This window comes from Herpailurus yagouaroundi, unplaced genomic scaffold, assembly GCF_014898765.1.
Source record: "Herpailurus yagouaroundi ecotype Mexico unplaced genomic scaffold, PumYag 189, whole genome shotgun sequence".
NCBI lineage: Eukaryota > Metazoa > Chordata > Mammalia > Carnivora > Felidae > Herpailurus > Herpailurus yagouaroundi.
In genome coordinates this window covers 1,035,150-1,056,349 of record NW_024412420.1, presented here as the reverse complement: position 1 = coordinate 1,056,349, position 21,200 = coordinate 1,035,150, and the positions used below count along the sequence as shown (strand labels likewise).

Here is a 21,200-nt window from a genome sequence, read left to right as displayed (position 1 = left end):
GTGTGTGTGTGTGTGTGTGTGTGTGTGTGTGTGTGTGTGTGTGTGTGTATACCAAGCTAGACACTTAACATTTATGCAATCTACTTTATGTAAGCTACAGTTCAATAAAAATGAATATAAACCAAAACAAAAATAAGGGTAAGAGTAAAATTGGTGGTTTTACATACAGTGAATGTAAACACAGTAGTTAGAAACTTAAAATCCATGAATGAGTGGGTTAAATGGGTGACGGGCATTAAGGAGGGCACTCTTTGGGATGAGCACTGGGTGTCACATATGAGATTAATCACTGTGTTCTACTTCAGAAGCCAAGACTACGCTTTATAAAGTTAACTAACTTGAGAATAATAATAATAATAATAATAATAATAATAATAATAATACCTGTTAATGTGAAAAAGAAAAAGAAATAAAGGCTCCTAAGAACAATTCTAATACAAAGATGGGCAAATCCTTTATGTAGAAACTATAAATTTTTATTGCAAGATGCTAAAAGACAACTAAATAAATGGAAGGATATACTTTGTTGCAAGATGTTAAAAGACAACTTAATAAATGGAAGGATATACTACGTTTGTGGATAAAAATACCCAATATTGTAAAGATACCATCTCTCTAACGCAAATGGACCTACACTTTCAATACAATTCCAATAAAAATTCCAAAAGGGAAAAAAAAAAAGAAAGAAAGTTAAAATCCTACCCCTATGGGGTGGGATGGGGTAAATACAACAAAATCTAAAAACACAGCAGCCAGAGAGGGATGTATAAGAAATATAGATACATAGTGAGGAGTCAAGAAAGAGGTCAATGAGTCTCAGATGTGTAGCTTGGCCAAATGGGTGGTCAAAGCACCACAAATCATGTATTCCAGAGCGCATATATGACAGTATAACAGACTTCAATCAAGGTTCTAGTAGTGGAGATCCGAAACTATGTAACAGGGGCATCAGACTGGCTCAGTCAGTGGTTCCTGCAACTCTTGATCTTAGGGTTGTAAGTTCCAGCCCCATGTTAGGTGTAGATATTACTTAAAAAAAATAAAATCTTTTTTTTTTTAAAAGAAATAACTATAGAACAAAAAAGTATTAGATGAAAAATAAACATTTTCATCATTTAGCATTTTTTTAAATTTTTTTTAAATTTTTTCTTTAATGTTTATTTATTTTTGAGACGGAGAGAAACAGAGCATGAATGGGGGAGGGGCAGAGAGAGAGGGAGACACAGAATCAGAAGCAGGCTCCAGGCTCTGAGCCATCAGCCCAGAGCCTGACGCGGGGCTCGAACTCACGAACCGTGAGATCGTGACCTGAGCTGAAGCTGGACGCTCAACCGACTGAGTCACCCAGGCGCCCCCATCATTTAGCATTTTTATTTTGGGTATATTTGCAAATATATCAAATATTAGCAAATTACCAAGTGTCTCTGGAAATTAGTTTTCTTTACCTATCTGATCTATTTCAAAACATTACTCCTTAATTATGTTTCAGAAAGAGAAATTATAAGAACAACCGCTAACACATAACAAAGATTTCTGAGCAGGTAGGCATTTGTTGCACAACCTAACTCTATACATCTATATCTAACAGATTAGTGTAGTGGCTTCTTAGCCCATCAAAAAGATAGGATTTGAAAAAAGAGACCAAAACAATAACCATCAGAAACTTCCCTGAAACCATCAAAGCAACAAAAGGAAAACCAAAAGATTAGTTCATTTTAAATTAGAGAAGAATAATTTTACCATTTTTTTAATTTGTTTAATGTTTACTTATTTTTGAGAGACAGTGGGAGAGTGTGAGCAGGGGGAGGGGCAGAGACAGCAAGACACAGAAACTTAAGCAGGATCCAGGCTCTGAGCTGCCAGCACAGAGTCCGACGTGGGGCTTGAACTCATGAACTGCAAGATCACGATTGGAGCCGAAGTCAGATGCTTAACCGACTGAGCCACCCACGTCCCACGAATTTTATTTTTTTCTATACTGTTGGTACCCTAAAGACTTTGTAACACCCATTATATTAATTCTGAATACTAACACGGCCTACTGTTTTTTACATTCTCCTATTCATCCTCCATTCCTGCACCCAGTCCTCATTCCCATCCCTTCCCACCATAGGTACCCACCCGACTGGATGTAATATATGTCCTTTGAAATATGCGTTTTCAAATATGTGTTTTTGAGACATATTTTCACTGTTTTCAAAGTACTGTTCAAAAAAATGCATGGCAAGAGTATAAACAAATCTGAATGAGAACACTGAAACAAGCCTGAATCTGGGGGAGGCCCAGAGCATTCCAGAGGACGGGAAAGCAGAAGGGACAATAAATATTCAAGTACTTCACTGCTTAACAACCACTAAAGTTGTCCTGATAAGAAAAAGTTTAATTCACCCTTGGCTACTTTGCATGTATGTACTTGGCTACAGATATTCTTTACATTCTTCAAAATTTAATACTGTTATAGTTATATCTGTTATGGGTAGCTATAGTGTTACAAGTGTGTGTGTGTTTGTGTATGCATTTACCTCATTTTTCATAGTATGCCAATGTATGTATTCACATCTTTCATTAGTTCATTTAGTGTGAATTGGGCATCTCTGTTTAATTAACTAGAAATACTGTGGCAATGGTGGTGGGGAAAGAGAAGGGCTCTTCCTTACTAATGGATACCCAGGACCTGGGGCTACATTAGGACTTTCATGGGCCCTGGGCAATTTTGCCTTTATGGACCTCCTCTTCCATGAAAAAAAATATTTACAATTATATTTTATAATTACAGTTGCTGGTTTTAAAAATATATTAAAGTATTCCATTAGCTTAAAAGTTTATTACTATTATTATTATTATTATTATTTTGCTTTTAAAAGGAATTAAACATTTTGGTGGGACCACAATACCAGCATGGGCCCGAAATTATGATGCCTACTGTACTTTATGATAAGTCAAACCTGAAAAGTTACCACTAACTCTCATATAAGGCCTGTGCCACAATGAACAGAGAGCCAAAAGAACAAATCCTTCAGGGAGTAATCCATTATGTGAGTAAGATATGTCATTTTGCAAGATTACGACAGAGGAGAGTAATTACAAATCTATAATGGAAACATCCCCTTCTTAGGGGAAAAAAAGCAATAAACTCTTCAAGCTGCCTTTGAATTATTAGTGATATAGTATAAATGACTGGCAGTAATAAACCAGAAGCTGTTGGATGAGAGGAAAACTCAGAAGCCACATAATTCTGTAAATCTGTGAGGCATTATAGATGTTAGCAAAAATCAAGACAAGGTATTTTTCTGACCACTTACTGTGATCAATGGGAGAAACTCTGTGCAAAAGAAAAAAAAAAATCGAACCTAAACTTTTTTAATGATTAACCCACGACCACCATCACCTTTCAATATACAACATTTAAGTAACCAGAAAAATTTCAAGTCTGTTAAAGATGCAGTCAAGCATCCAAAGGGATACATGTTTAATCTACTTTACTACAGACCCAACATTAATTTTCCTCTTATTAATGGATGGAAAAGCAATTTCTCTGCCAAGGAAGGGCAATTATTTAAAATGTAGATGTGCTGTACTTCACAGCTCTCAGCTACTCAGCTGGCAGAAATAATGCCTCTGGAAAATAGATCAATTATTTACCAAATTAAAGACAACAGGTCTGTTTTAGAAATGTCAGGCTTACTGCAGAGAGTTGAGAATTTCCTTTTCTTTTTTTCCATGTTTATTTATTTTGAGAAAGAGAGCAAGCAGAGGAGGAGCAGAGAGAGAAGGAGAGAATCCCTAAGCAGGTCCATGCTGTCAGTGCAGAGCCTGACATGGGCGGGGCTTGAACTCATGTATTGGGAGATCATAACCTGAGCCAAAATCAAGAGTCAGATGCTTAACCGACTAAGCCACCCAGGCACCCCAAGAATTTCTTTTTTATGTTTCTAATTTCCAATTTGATTAATAAAAATGCTTATCTTCTTTTATGTCAAAGGTAATATACTTAACACCCAAATCTAGTTTACTTAGTTACACAAATATGATTTAATTTCCACAAGATATTTTTAATATATGTTACATATTTCAAGCTTAAGGATGTGTGATATGTTTCTTCATTTTATACAATTTGGCATCAGGGATCACTCCTACAATTCATAGGAAAAAGACAATTCTCATTCAAACTACAAATTAGAAATAACTGAGTTTTATTCAACAAATGAGTAATTACATTGAATTAGTGCCTAATCTCTGCCCTGCCATGGTTTTTTTCATAATTATAGAAAAAAATAATAAGTGTAATTATTCAGTGTTTACTTATTAATTATGTGAAAATTACCAGGCTAATAATAAATACCTGGGTATGAAGTAAAAGCTTATCTATAGCAGAAAACATGTTGAAAGAATACTCTTGATGGGTATAAAATTTAAACTAGGATGAGGGAAGTTAATAATAATGAAAACAGCAACAGCTAAATTTTTGGAGGTGACCCTATGTTTTGGGTATTGTTTTGGATACCATTATCACCCTCTCATTTCACTGATGAGAAAACTGAAGTACTAGGAGGGATCCAAGCGTATTAAGTTACTTGCCCAATTAAGCAGCAAGGTGGGGGTGGGGAGAACATGATATTTTGTTTAGGGTCATGTAGGTCTTCACAAAATAATACATAAAAAATGGAACTCGAGAGATAAATAAGAGTTGCCCAGGCAAATGAGGATTTCAGGTGGAGGAAAAGTGATGTAAAATGTTTAAGGAGCTGAAAAATAGTATGGCTAAATGTTGGAAGGAAAGGTAGAAGAACGGGTTAAAGCAGTAAAGCTGTGCCAGGCTATATGCTTTTGGACAACACAATACAAGATGAATAGATCATTAACATTTAACATTTCTTATAAAATATTTATCTTTTTATTTTTTATTTAAAAAAAATTTTTTTTAACGTTTATTTATTTTTGAGACAGAGAGAGACAGAGCATGAACAGGGGAGGGGCAGAGAGAGAGGGAGACACAGAATCCAAAGCAGGCTCCAGGCTCTGAGCCGTCAGCCCAGAGCCCGATGCGGGGCTCGAACTCACAGACCACGAGATCATGACCTGACCTGAAGTCGGACGCTTAACCGACTGAGCCACCCAGGCCCCCCTAAAATATTTATCTTAAAATGAAACTAAACACATGGAAAAAGTATGATACAATAATCACAAACAGAATAACCCAGAATTGGACTATGACCAAATAAGAGTCTTTTAAAAACTAGGGGTAACCAAATGATTCTATATATGTACTATTATGAATTAAATATCTGTGCAGCCCTCAGACTCATATATTGAAACTCTAAAAACCCAGGCTATATTTGAAGATGGGGTCTCTAAGGAAGTAACTAAGTTTCAATTAGGTCATTGGCTGAGACCCTGATCTGGTATGATTAGTGTCCTTATAAGAAGAGACACCACAAACCCTTGTACGCTATTGGAGGGAAAGGTAAATTGGTGTAACAGCTATGAAAAACAATATGGAAGTTCCTAAAAAAAATTAATATTAAAACAACCATATGATCTAGTAATTCCTCTACTGGGTATTTACCCAAAGAAAACAAAAATACTAATTCAAAAAGATATATGCACCCCTATGTTTACTGTAGCACTATTTATAATAGCCAAGATATGGAAGCCACCCAAATGTCCACTGATAGATGAATGGATAAAGATGTTATATATATTTACATATAAAATAAGGAATATTATTCAGCCATAAAAAAGAATGAGATTTTGCCATTTGCAATAACATGGATGGACCTAGAAGGTATTATGCTAAGTGAAATAAGACAGAGAAGGATAAAAGCATATGATCTCACTTAAATGTAGAATCTAAAAAGTGAAACAAATGAACAAATAAAAAAACAAACAAAAAAAAAACAACCAGACTCTTAAATATAGAGAACAAACTGATGGTTGCCAGAGGGGAGGTAAGGGGGATGGGCAAAATGGATAAAAGTTAAGAGGTACAAACTTCTAGTTATAAAATAAATAAGTCAGGGAGATGAAAAGTACAACTTAGGGAATATAGCCAATATTATTGTAATAACATTGTGTGGTGACGGATAGTGACTGCATTTATTATAGTGAGCACCAAGTAATGTATAGAATTGTCAAATCAAGATGTTATACACCTGCAACTAATATAACATTGTATGTTGATGATACTTCAATTTAAAAGACACACACACACACACACACACACACACACACACACACACACACACCACAGAACTAGCTCTTTTTCTCTGTCCCCACTTCCTTGCACCAAAGAAAGGACACGTGAAGACACATTGAGAAGGTGACTGTTAGTCAGGAAGAAAGACCTCACTAGAAACCAAATCAGCTGGAAGTTTCATCTCAGACTTCTAGCATTCATAACTGTGAGAAAAAAAGGTTTTTGTTTAAGCTACTACATCTATGGGATTTGGTTACAGCAGCCCAAGCTAATATATGTACACAGGTTACTGCCTAAATTTAGGGTCCCTGAGAACATTTTACCCCCTCAAATGACCAGCAAAGAGGATTTTGGGTTGAATTTGTAAAATCAAAAGAGACTGCTGTTTTAACCCTGTAACAAAAACAAAACCAATAAACAAAACAGAAAAACCCCAGAGTTTTAAAAAAATCTATCTCAAAGTTCAATACAAAAAAACATAAATAAAAATAGTAGCTCTTACATCAGGCAGAACAACAGCTGGAGGAAGAGGAACCCACAATATGTGAAGGCAAGGAGAACACAGCAACCTTTTCAAAAATTTTCAGTGAGCTGACGCTACAGATTAGAATGCTGCCCCCCAAAAATTCAACTCTGTACCCAACTAATCAAGAGGATCAAGAGTAATAATACTAAAAGCTGTGAACAAAGTAAGAGTGTTGACCGCTGCTGAAAAATTAATGAGTAACTGTCAAAAACTATCTAGTCGAAACATGCCTGAAAATTATGGGCAAAATACAGATATTCCCATACAGAAAATAGCTAAAAAGTCATCTTCATCAGAGAATCCAGAAATAGCCAACAGAAGTATGTTACTTTAATGAAAAAGTACAAAAGAAACTCATCAGAGAAAGAATGGAATTTTGAAAAAAATAATAAAGTGCCAACTGGATATCCATAAGCCAAAAAATAATAACCATGACCTAATCCGATACATTATACAAAAAATAACAATGAATTTGGATCATAAATTTAAATATAAAATGTAGGGGTGCCTGGGTGGCTCAGTCAGTTGAACATCCGACTTCAGCTCAGGTCATAATCTCTTGGTTTGTGAGCTCGAGCCCTGCATCAGGCTCTCTGCTGTCAGCATGGAGCCCGCTTCAGATCCTCTGTCTCCCTCTCTCTCTGCTCCTCCTTCTCTCTCTCTCTCAAAGATAAAATAAATATTAAAATAATAATAAAAACAAAAAAAATAATAAAAATAAATTTAAATACAAAATGTAAAACTAGAAAACTATCAGAAAATCACATAGGAGAAAAATCTTCAGGCCCCAGACTGGTGCACATTTCTTAGGCAGGAACACAAAAACACAACTGACATATTTTTTATTGGATTTGACAAAAAGTAAACAATTTTGCTCTGCAAAAGACTCTGTTAAAAAGATAAAAATACAAACTTCTGACTGGGAAAAAAGATTTCCAAATGACCTCTCTTACAGAGGCCCCCATCTAGTATGTATAAAATTAAAAAGTGGCAATAATACCAAATGCCAGCACGGATGCAGAGAAAGCATGTTAAAAGGATTAAAGGAAAGTATGAGAACAATGTCTCACCAAGCAAAGGATAGCAATAAAGAGATAATATCATAAAAAAAGGAAACAAATAGAAATTCCAGAGTTCAAAAGTACAATAACTAAAATAAAAAATTCAATAGAGGGGCTCAAATCGTGGTTTTGAACCTGGCAGAAGAAATCAACTGAGATTATCGAGTTTGGGGAAAAAAAGAAGAAGAAAAATGAATAGAGCCCCAGAGACCTATTAGACACCACCAAGATTAATCTGTGAGTAGCAGGAGTCCTAGAAGGAGAAAAGAGGGGAAAAAAGGTAGAAAGAATGTTTAAAGAAATAATAACATCCCAAACATGATGAAAAACATTTAGGCAATGGAACTATCCTGTATTATACTATAAAGGTAGATATATGTCAATATTAATTTGTCAAAACACAGAGAATAGGTGAACACCAAGAGTGAACCCTCGTGTAAACTACAGACTTTGGTTGATAATGATTGGGTCAATATATGTTCATCAACTGTAACAAATCTACCACTGTGGTGTGGAATGTCAATAGTGTAGGAGGTTTGGAGTGGGGGCCGGATTATATGAGAGTTTTCTGTACTTTCCAATTGTGCTGTGAACCTGAAACTGCCCCCCAAAATTGGAGTTTATTAATTTAAAAAAAAGCTCCTGAGAAAATGTTACTCATTGTGTATCTAAATCACTGAAACCAACAAATTTACACCACCCATATTGAACCTACCCAGATCTAAGCACCGGAGGCCTCTCTGGCACTTCAAACCATATCATAAATGTTGCCATTAAAATATTTGTTTTAATTCAGGACTCAGAGTCACAGCTAATAAACAAGAATGGGAAGGATAAATTGAAAAACAAACTGAATGCAGCTGCTGAACTAAAAGTTTCACAACGCTATTTAATGGCATCCCTTAATTTCTTTGCTGAATAGGTCCCATACAAAACCGAACTGCATACCACCCAGACAACCTACATTTTCTCCTTAATTCACTTTGGACTGTTATTTCATCATGTACATTTTACATTGTTTTTAAAATTTCTCAGAAGGTGGACAACAGGTCTGGTTTTCTCCTTGAATCCTGATGTATGTCTAGGACATCTTAATAATTCTGTCATCGGAAAATATGCCTCTCTAAAAAAAAAATGACTAAGAAATTTATTTATATTGTTAAGCATAACAGGGATATGTTCAGGTAAAGTGGTTACAGAATGATCAGGTTTAAAAACAAAACACACAATAAACATTGCTATGTTTTGTTCTGCTTATTTTTTAATGAACTTCCCTAAACTTGTAAAAAGTATTCTAACAAGCACTACTGTTATTATTGGCCACACTACATACCCCATGAAAAAGCCTTTAACTAAATAAGAGAATTATTGGAGGAGCAAAACAGTTAAAACTTATTGACATAAATAAATTTAGAAATATGTATGGATACATGTTAAAGAAAAACTGGAAGGTGTTACTAGAGGATCTACAAGTTGTATTTTGAAAAGATCAATTTAAGTAAAAAATTATAAGTACTGTTTTAATGCCCATTTAAATTACACACCTTTCTAAAAAATACCAATTAATAAAAGTTCAGAAGCTAATAAAACTTTTTCAACCAGAGAGCAGAAAATGTATCATTTTATAACATAGGAGGATTTAAAGATCAATAGAAAATACATCATTTGCTCTCCCAAAAATATTTTTTTAAACTATAACGTAAATAACTACAGGGGAAAAATAACAATTACTAAGGAATCCATGCATTTACAAAGGGCAATGCAGCCTCTTGCTTCAAACATTTCATATGCATTCTCAATTTGAGAAGGTTAGGATAAAACAAGCAATATAATACAGAAACTAGACAAGTAAAATAAAATGTCACACAGGAGCTGGGTAATAGCAGCCACAGCTAAACCCAATATCATTCTATAAGTAACAATTCAGATAGTGACCAGCTTAAAAAAAAAGTCAAGGCTTTCAAATCACTGAGAATTGAATCTTTTATAGATACACTTGCTTATACTCAAGCAATAACAGTCATACTCTGAATAGCAAAGACACTCAGAGCTGAACAGTAAATAACTAAGATGAATTGCAAGCAGTTGCATGAAATCTCCACTATCTTCTATGAAAGATTTTGCAAACCAATTTTGTGAGTGGTTGCTGAGTTATGAATCCTCCATTTAATTCAAATATTTAAACATGTACGAAGCATTTATAAAATGCTGCAGAAATGATGACACACTGAAAAATGTATCTGCCACATAATAAACGGATGAGTCCACTGTATAGACCCTGCGTCACAATCTATGTCAAATATGCCATATTTTTCTTGCCTCATTCATTCAACCAATATTTATTTATATACCAGACACAGAATCATTATTTCCTAACTAATCATCTTTTAAGTTCCAATTTAGAATTGACTTCTTTTGAAGAACTTTCCCCAATAGTCGAAACCAAGTAAATATTCATCTCCTAGCATTCTGTCCTTACTCCACAAAGGATTTTCCTTCCTTGCTTTAAGTCCCTATCACACCAGTAGATGCCATGAGTAAGGACTGTCCCTTGTTAACTTAATCACAAAGACTGAGCCAGGCAATGTGAATGGAGTCTCTAGGGAGCATAAACCTTTTTGATTAACAGGATCCTAAACATTCTAGTGCCATGAAACTTTTAAGCAATATGGTAAAGCCTAGGAACATCTTTCTCAGAATAAATTATTTTTAAGACAAAGTAAAATACATAACATTTTAAAAATTGACATACAGTGTATGTCTTTTTTTAAGTTTTTTTTTGTTATATATTAAAATACAGTATCTACTATAATTTTGAACCATAAGCAATACTGGGAGAATTATGTAAATAAGATAGAAATGATGTGAAAACATCTATTATTTTTATTTGTTCATAAACTCAAGAGTACAGCTAATATTTCACTATTTTATTTTACATTTTCATAAGTGAAGGAAATTTTCATCAGAGATTAGAGAAAATAAAGATGTAATTTTTTTCCTAAGTTCACATACTCTCTGAATTCTATCCATAAACCTTCCAGATCTTAGACTGAGGTTAAGAAGCTTCATTTGAGGGGCGCCTGGGTGGCGCAGTCGGTTAAGCGTCCGACTTCAGCCAGGTCACGATCTCGCGGTCCATGAGTTCCAGCCCCGCGTCAGGCCCTGGGCTGATGGCTCGGAGCCTGGAGCCTGTTTCCGATTCTGTGTCTCCCTCTCTCTCTGCCCCTCCCCCGTTCATGCTCTGTCTCTCTCTGTCCCAAAAATAAATAAAAAACGTTGAAAAAAGAAGCTTCATTTGAGATTCAAGAAAAAAATGAAAGAGATCCCAAAACTCATAAAATAGTTCTCATATAAAGATCTTCCCTCCAAGAAATTACAACATCCAATGTGAAATTGAATTAAGAATACAACAGAAGAACATCAATTTGTATATTTTAAAATGTTACATACACACCAAAGGAATGATCTAGACAAAAATAATTGATAACTCAGACTTCATTAAAATTAAATAATTCTGATTTTCAAAAATACTTTCAAGAGAATAAGAAGACAAGCCATAGACTTGGAAAAAATATTTACAAAACACCTAATACAAGACTGCTATCCAAAATATACAAAGAACTCTTAAAAGTCAACAATTTAAAAATGAACAACCCAATCAAAAAATGGAAAAAAGATCTGAACAAGCACCTCATCAAAGAAGATACACAAATGGCAAATAAACTATGGTATGTCCACACAATGGAATGTTATTCAGCACTAAAAAGAAATGAGTAATCAAGGCATGAAAAGACATGGAGGAGCTTTAAATGCTTATTAGTAATTGAAGGAAGTCAATCTGAAATGACTATATACAGTAAGATTCTAACTATGTGACGTTCTGGAAAATGAAACAAACTATGGAAACAGTAAAAAAGATCACTGGTTGCCTGGCAGGGGTTGAGGAAGGTAGGGATGAACTGGTAGAGCAAAGGGGATTTTTAGGGCAGCGAACCTACTCTGTATAATGGTGGATATATGTCATTACATATTTGCCAAAATTGACAGAATGTACAACTCCAAGAGTGAACCCTAATAATGTAAACTGGAACTCAGAGGTTAGGTAGGAAGACAAGTATTTAAATAAATGATTACTTCAAGATAAATTATATCATAGCGTTATACAAACAGTGCTCTAGGAACACAAAAAAGAAGGTATAAATATAAAAATTTTTAATCTTACCATAAAAACACAAATTTGCGAGTTCAAATAAAATCAAATAAAAAATGTATGTCAAAATTATGAAATCATAGTAAACTGCGGTTTTCTAGAATTAATTGCTCGACAATGATACAGATAACTATAATATTCTTTAAGGTAAGTGGTATGTTCTTGTTACAATGGAAAGCCACAGGATGGAAAAAGTACAGCTTCCAATGTCTAAAGCATTCTGACTATGGAGATATGAAATATACATTAATACAAAGGAGATTTGACATAACAGATGGACCATCAAAATGAGTCATACTGGTTACTCCAAGTAGAGTGCTGTAAGTGACATAACTTCCAGATTGTTTCTTCAAATTTAACTTAATTCCCATAACGTTCAAAGCATTTCCATAAATCTTTGTCTTTATTAATTAAATCAATCCTACTGATCAACAACCGCTACAAAAATCTTCCTCTCTATCAAAAATGACTAATTAAGATATTAGAAGGAAGATTATTCAAAATGCTCTATATTATCCTCTTACCATCATTCTTTATTTGAAAAGATGAAAAGGGAAAAAAAGATGGGTCTTTCCATCAATTTTCACTGATAGGATAATTTCTGCAGAATAAGATAAAAATGACAATCTCTTCAGATCCATCAACCAAAGGGATAAGATCTAAAACGACTGTAAGTTTATGAAGACTATTTCAGCTCCCAAAGCAAAAGAGCAATTTTATCTTTTACTTAAAAACAAAGTATTTTAAAAATGACTACACTGGAATGGAATTACACCACTGTAAGTACTAAACCAACTCCTAACAATGAAAATTGGTAAGTAAAGGGAAAGAATTAAGTATTTATCCTGCCTTTCACATACAAGAGAACTATGGTGCATTCCTGGTTGATGAGAGAAAACTTTTTTTTATAGAACAGTAGTTAATCTTGCAGAAAACATGGTATTATTAGAAAAACCACCATTCTCCAGGCTTCAACATAATACAACTATTAAGTAAAAAGTTGTTTCAGAAATGAAGCCAAGTGGCTTCAGCCAGTTGAGTGTCTGACCCTTGATTTCAGCTCAGGTCACGATCTCAGGGTCATGGGATCGAGCCCCTCGTTGGGCTCTATGCTGAGCATGGAGTCTGCTTGAGATTCTCTCTCTCTCTCTCTCTCTCTCTCTCTCTCTCTCTCTTTCTCTCTGTCCCTCTCCCCCACTCATGTTCTCTTGCCCTCTCTAAAATAAAAAAGAAATAGATAAAAAGAAATGAAGCCAAAATAATGCTCTGCAGATTACTTGCTAATCTCCATAAGAAAAACCTATCTCCAATATGTAGATATTTTGAGGGTCTACTAATATAGCCATGTGATCAACACAGTATCATATTATATATTTTGCAGGATACATTTTTGAGATAATTGGAAACTTTAAATTATGGCTTGGATATTAGATAACATAATGTGTTAACTTTCAAAACTACAATATAATATCTGGCTATATGGGAAAAGGTCATTATTCTTAGGAAATCATGATTAATTTGTAGTGGGTAAGTTGTCATTACATGCGTAACTTACATTCAAATGATTCAACAAAATACATATACTTATGTACATCTATTATACATACATGGGTATACAAGTACATATATGTAAGTATACACATACCTATACATATATATATTTATTTATTATGCACAGAAATGTGAACACCTATTTAATCAAGGTAGTGATACATGGGTCATTACTATACTATCTTTTAAATCTATTTTTATGTCTGAAACTTTATATAACAAAAAGTTTGAAGAAAAAAATGAAAAGTAGTAGGACGTTCCACATTACTATAACATCTCTCCTAATCAAATGCTTTAAGAATAAATAGAGGGGCGCCTGGGTGGCGCAGTCGGTTAAGCGTCCGACTTCAGCCAGGTCACGATCTCGCGGTCCGTGAGTTTGAGCCCCGCGTCAGGCTCTGGGCTGATGGCTCAGAGCCTGGAGCCTGTTTCCGATTCTGTGTCTCCCTCTCTCTCTGCCCCTCCCCCGTTTATGCTCTGTCTCTCTCTGTCCCAAACATAAATAAACGTTGAAAAAAAAAATTAAAAAAAAAAAGAAAAAGAATAAATAGAAAAACAAAACCACTACCAAAACACAGGGAAAAATACAAGCAAATACTTTATAATATGCTTGTATGTGAAAGTGAAAAAGAAATTTTAAATAACAAGGAAAGTGCCACTTACATACATTAATATGTAGTCTGGAATACTGCAGTTCCTGGCTTAATTATAATACAGAAATTAATGCAACTCAATAGCACAGTTTACCTACTGCTGATATTCAATTACCTCTTTACTGAGAGCAAAACTAATGATGGTGGGTTTCTAAATTTTTATTAATTTTTTTAAATGTTTACTTATTTTTGAGAGACAGAGTGTGAGCAGGGGAGGGAAAGAGAGAGAGGGAGACACAGAACTCAAAGAGGGCTCCAGGCTCTGAGCTGTCAGCACAGAGCCTGATGCAGGTCTCAAACTCATGAACTGCAAGATCATGACCTGGGCCAAATTTGGATGTTTAACTGACTGAGCCACCTAGCCCCACCCCCTAAATTTTTATTTTAAATTCACCCACTCAAGAACCATTTACTGAAGTCTACTTACTTTTCTGATACACATTGACACATTATGAAAAGTCAGATTCCATATTTCATATTTTCCATTTCCAAAAAAAAAAAAACTTGTTGAAATCCCATGACATAAATGGAAAGAAAAAGGACATACCACTTGTATTAAATGCCATACAGCACACTGGTTTCTCATGAGCAGGAAAGTGGGCCACGATACCATCACTGTCAGAATCCTCGCTCACAAGCACCTTCACAGAAAGAAAGAAGGACAATGGAAATTAAACTTTACTCACCAATTACTGAGCCTGAAGGTATACACAGCTACACTACAATATCCCTGACCAAAAGTATGCATGATTGCTTCCACTATACTGGAAGATTATTGTCACTGTAAGGTGAGAATGCCACTTTAGGAATGAGGAAAAGATACAATATACTCCAGAAGATCAATCACATAAACTCTAAAAACAGTTGATGGGCTTTACTGTAGATGACAGAGACAAAAATTTCTTGAAGTAGAGGTTCAGAAAAAAACAAAAAGCATAAAATCAGCTTTGCAGAGCTTCATCCAAAGACAGGAACATACAATTCTTATTATGTTATGACCTACTGGAAGATGTTTGCTTACAACAAGATCATTACGGGATCATGATATTCAGACATAAATAATTTAATCTCAAGTAAATCAGGAACTAATCCTAAATGGGCAATGTTAATTTTTCTTTTAGTATGAAAAACTTTACAAAGGTATACTTTACATACCATAAAAGTTACCTATTTCATGTTTACAATTCAATGATTTTATATAGTACTGTAACCATTACAGCAATCCATTATATAGAAATGTCTTCTTTGTCATCCTTTACTATCCTAATGCTTTAATTTTCTTGCCTATTGCTGACTCAAACCTACAATTCAGTAAAGCTATTGATATATCAAAATTTTTGTGCATAGATCTTTATTACCATCTTAACAATTTTTAAGTGTTCGGTTCATTAAGTATACTCACATTGTTGTGTAACAAATTTCTAGGACTTTTTCATCTTGCAACACTGAAACTCTACCCACTAAACTCTGATTCTTCTTCTTCCCTCCCCCCAGCCATTGATAACCACTTTTCCACTTTCTGTTTTTATGATTTTGACTACTTTAGAGAGTCAAAATAACTGGAAGAATATAGTTTTTGCACTTTTGTGATGGCTTTACTTCCCTTACCAAAATGTCCTCAAGGTTTGTCAATGTTGTAATATGTCACAATATTTCCTTCTATTTCAAGGCTGCATAATATTATAGTATGTATATACCAGATTTTCCTTTATCCATTCACCTAGTGAGAGATATATGGATTGCTTCCATATCCTCGCTACTGTGAATATGCTGCAATGAACAAGGGTGTGTAAATAGTGCTTCCAGATCCTGCTCTGAATTCTTTTGCATACAAACCAGGAAATCAGATTGCTGATCATATGATAATTTCATTTTTAACTTTTTGAGGATCAATTTTTTTTTTATCTTTTCAAAGAACCAATTTTGGATTTTCCCCAATATTTCACTATTTACTATTTTGTTGACTTATGTTCATATATTTAGTATTTACTTCATTTGTTGTTTGGTTATAATTTGCTCTTGTTTTTCAGATTAGAAAATGGGAAAAGTGAAGATTATTAGTTTCAGACTGTTTTTCCTCCCTACTATAAGCATTTAAAGCTATGAATTTCCCTCTCTGTAAAAGAATAGCTGCACTTCATAAATTCTGATATGTTCACTTTTTATTTTTATTCCATTCCAAATATTTTCTAACATCCTTGGGATTCCTTCTCCCACCCATGAGCTATTGATAGGTGTGTTTTATTTCCAAATATTTGGAGATTTCCATAATTTCATTGTTTTTTTTTAAGTTTATTTATTTATTTTAAATATGAAATTTATTGTCAAATTGGTTTCTATACAATACACAGTGCTCATCCCAAAAGGTGCCCTCCTCAATACCCATCACCCACCCTCCCCTCCCTCCCACCCCCCATCAACCTTCAGTGTGTTCTCAGGTTTTAAGAGTCTCTTACGCTTTGGCTCTCTTCCACTTTAACCTCTTTTTTTTTTCCTTCCCCTCCCCCATGGGTTTCTGTTAAGTTTCTCAGGATCCACATAAGAGTGAAACCATATGGTATCCGTCTTTCTCTGTATGGCTTATTTCACTTAGCATAACACTCTCCAGTTTCATCCACGTTGCTACAAAGGGCCATATTTCATTCTTTCTCATTGCCATGTAGTATTCCATTGTGTATATAAACCACAATTTATTTATCCATTCGTCAGTTGATGGACATTTAGGCTCTTTCCATAATTTGGCTATTGTTGAGAGTGCTGCTATAAACATTGGGGTACAAGTGCCCCTATGCATTAGCACTCCTGTATCCCTTGGGTAAATTCCTAGCAGTGCTATTGCTGGGTCATAGGGTAGATTTATTTTTATTTTTTATTTTTTATTTTTTTTTCAGTATATGAAATTTATTGTCAAATTGGTTTCCATACAACACCCAGTGCTCATCCCAAAAGGTGCCCTCCTCAATACCCATCACCCACCCTCCCCTCCCTCCCACCCCCCATCAACCCTCAGTTTGTTCTCAGTTTTTAAGAGACTCTTATGCTTTGGCTCTCTCCCACTCTAACCTCTTTTTTTTTTCCTTCCCCTCCCCCAGGGGTTTCTGTTAAGTTTCTTAGGATCCACATAAGAGTGAAAACATACAGTATCTGTCTTTCTCTGTATGGCTCATTTCACTTAGCATCACACTCTCCAGTTCCATCCACTTTGCTACAAAGGGGCCTATTTCATTCTTTCTCATTGCCATGTAGTACTCCATTGTGTATATAAACCACAATTTCTTTATCCACGGGTAGATCTATTTTTAATTCTTTGAGGAACCTCCACACTGTTTTCCAGAGCAGCTTCACCAGTTTGCATTCCCACCAACAGTGCAAGAAGGTTCCCATTTCTCCACATCCTCGCCAGCATCTATAGTCTCCTGATTTGTTCATTTTAGCCATTCTGACTGGCGTGAGGTGATATCTGAGTATGGTTTTGACTTGTATTTCCCTGATGAGGAGCAATGTTGAGCATGTTTTCATGTGCCTTGTGGCCATCTGGATGTCTTCCTTAGAGAAGTGTCTATTCATGTTTTCTGCCCATTTCTCCACTGGATTATTTGTTTTTTGGGTGTGGAGTTTGGTGAGCTCTTTATAGATTTTGGGTACTAGCCCTTTGTCCGATATCTGTACATTGATTTTGTATCCTGCGACTTTGCTTAATTCATGTATCAGTTCTAGCAGACTTTTGGTAGAGTCTGTCGGGTTTTCCATGTATAGTATGATGTCCTCTGCAAAAAGTGAAAGCTTGGCTTCATCTTTGCCTATTTTGATGCCTTTTATTTCCTTTTGTTGTCTGATTGCTGATGCTAGCACTTCCAACACTGTGTTAAACAACAGTGGTGAGAGTGGACATCCCTGTCGTGTTCCTGATCTCAGGGGGAAAGCTCTCAGTTCTACCCCATTGAGGATGATATTAGCTGTGGGCTTTTCATAAATGGCTTTTATGATGTTTAAGTATGCTCCTTCTATCCCGACTTTATCGAGGGTTTTTATTAAGAAAGTATGTCATCACCACTAACCCAGCCCTATAGGAGATCCTAAGGGGGATTCTGTGAGTGAAATGTTGCAAGGACCACAAAGTACCAGACATCACTACCAGCATGAAATCTACAGACATCACAGTGGCTCTAAACGCATATCTTTCCATAATAACACCAAATGTAAATGGACTAAATGCGCCAACCAAAAGACATAGGGTATCAGAATGGATAAAAAAAAAACAAGACCCATCTATTTGCTGTCTACAAGAGACTCATTTTAGATCTGAGGACATCTTCAGATTGAAAGTGAGGGGATGGAGAACTATCTATCATGTTACTGAAGTCTAAAGAAAGCTGGAGTAGCCACACTTATATCAGACAAACTAGACTCTAAATTAAAGGCTGTAACAAGAGATGAAGAAGGGAATTATACAATAACTACAGGGTCTATCCATCAGAAAGAGCTAACAATTATAAACACCTATGTGCCGAATACGTGAGCCCCCAAATATATAAAAAAAATTAATCACAAACATCAGTACCCTTATTGATAAGAATGTGGTAATTGCAGGGGACTTTAATACTCCACTTACAACAATGGGTAGATCAGATCATCTAGACACAGGATCAATAAAGAAACAAGGGCCCTGAATGATACATTGGATCAGATGAACTTGACAAATATATTCAGAACTCTGCATCCCAAAGCAACAGAATGCACTTTCTTCTTGAGTGCACGTGGAACATTCTCCAAGATAGATCACATACTGGGTCACAAAATAGCCCTTCATAAGTATAAAAGAATTGAGATCATACCATGCACACTTTCAGACCACAATGCTATGAAACTTGAAATCAACCACAGGAAAAAGTCTGGAAAACCTCCAAAAGCATGGAGGTTAAAGAACACCCTACTAAAGAATGAATGGGTCAACCAGACAATTAGAGAAGAAATTTTAAAATATATGGAAACAAAGGAAGATGAACATACAACAATCCAAACACTTTGGGATGCAGCGAAGGCAGTCCTGAGAGGAAAATACATTGCAATCCAGGCCCATCTCAAGAAACAAGAAAAATCCCAAATACAAAATCTAACAGCACACCTAAAGGAAATAGAAGCAGAATAGCAAAGACACCCCAAACCCAGCAGAAGAAGAGAAATAATAAATATCAGAGCAGAAATAAACAATATAGAATCTAAAAAAACTGTAGAGCAGATCAATGAAACCAAGAGTTGGTTTTTTGAAAAAATAAACAAAATTGATAAACCTCTAGCCAGGATTCTCAAAAAGAAAAGGGAGATGACCCAAATAGATAAAATCATGAATGAAAATGGAATTGTCCCTCAGAGATACAAGCAATTATCAGGGAATATTATGAAAAATTTTATGTCAACAAACTGGACAACCTGGAAGAAATGGACAAATTCCTAAGCACCCACACACTTCCAAACCTCAAACAGGAAGAAAGAGAAAACTTGAACAGACCCATAACCAGAAAAGAAATTGAATCAGTTATCAAAAATCTCCCAACAAATAAGAGTCCAGGACCAGATGGCTTCCCTGGGGAATTCTACCAGACATTTAAAGCAGAGATAATACCTATCCTTCTCAAGCTGTTCCAAAAAATAGAAAGGGAAGGAAAACTTCCAGACTCATTCTATGAAGCCACATTACTTTGATTCCTAAACCAGACAGAGACCCAGCAAAAAAAGAGAACTACAGGCCAATATCCCTGATGAATATGGATGCAAAAATTCTCAATAAGATACTAGCAAATCGAATTCAGCAGCATATAAAAAGAATTATTCACCATGATCAAGTGGGGTTCATTCCTGGGATGCAGGGCTGGTTCAACCTTTGCAAATCAATCAATGTGATACATCACATTAGTAAAAGAAAAGAGGATCCTGTCAATCGATGCAGAGAAAGCATTTGACAAAATTAAGTTTATTTATTTTTGAGGGGGAGAGAGCACAGTAGGTAAGTGCAGGAGGGGCAGAGAGAGAGGGAGAGAGAGAGAGTCCCCATTAGCCAGCACAGAGTCCGATGTGTGGGGCTTGATCTCACCTACCATGAGATTATGACCTGAGCTGAAATCAAGAGCTGGACGCTCAACTGATGGAGCCACTGGGGCATCCCATTCTGTTATTGATTTCCATAGTTCTCAGGAAACATACTTCTCATAATTTTAATACTTTTAAAGCTATTTATATATTTTTTTGCCCAACCATAAGGTCTATCTTGGAAAACATTCCAGATGTTCTTGAAAAGAATGCAAATTCTAGTCAGTTAAGTGTCTAACTTTTGATTTTGGCTGGGGTCGCCCGGTTCGTGGGTTCGAGCCCCATGTCAGGGCTCTGACAGCACAGAGCCTGCTTGGTCAGTTAAGTGTCTCTCTCTCTCTCTTTTGCTTTCCTGCTCTCTCAAAATAAATAAATAAATTTTTAAAAAAGAAAAAGAATGCAAATTCTACGGGTTTGGAGGGTAGTGTTACACCGTGCTGGTTGGTAGTGTTCTAAATCCTCACAAATTTTGTCTAGTTTTTCCTATCAATTATTGAGAGCACAGTATTTAAATCTCATGCTGTAAATGTTAGTTAGCTATAATTTCTCCTTTCAATCTGTCAGATTTTGCCTAATGTTTGTTGGGAAATGCTGTAGCTGTTTACACATTAATAGTTGCTTTATCTACCTATTACATCGACCCTCTTATTATTATGAAATATCTTTTTCTCTGGCAATATTTCCTGACAAAGTATTTCTGTCTGATATTAATATAGCCATTCCAGTCCTATTATGGTTACTGTTTATGTGGTACGTTTCCTCAATCCTTTTACTTCAGCCAATTATGTCTTTGAATCTGAATGATTCTGGTCTGATAATCAATGTCTTTTAACTTGAGTCCATTTATAGTTAATATAATTATGCACATAATTGGATTTAGGTTTGCCATTTTGCTATTTACTTTGTCTCAGGTGTT

The 21,200-nt window shown here is 35.3% G+C and overlaps 1 protein-coding gene across 1 annotated transcript in view; it reads right to left on the bottom strand.

Moving 5' to 3' along the window:
- The window catches only part of BCAS3 (BCAS3 microtubule associated cell migration factor), a 632,238-nt gene that overhangs the window by 399,657 nt on the left and 211,381 nt on the right, over nucleotides 1–21,200 (bottom strand). The window contains exon 15 of the mRNA XM_040497881.1: nucleotides 14,745–14,838. Coding sequence (XP_040353815.1) covers nucleotides 14,745–14,838 — 94 coding nt within the window. The remainder of the gene's footprint in view (nucleotides 1–14,744; nucleotides 14,839–21,200) is intronic.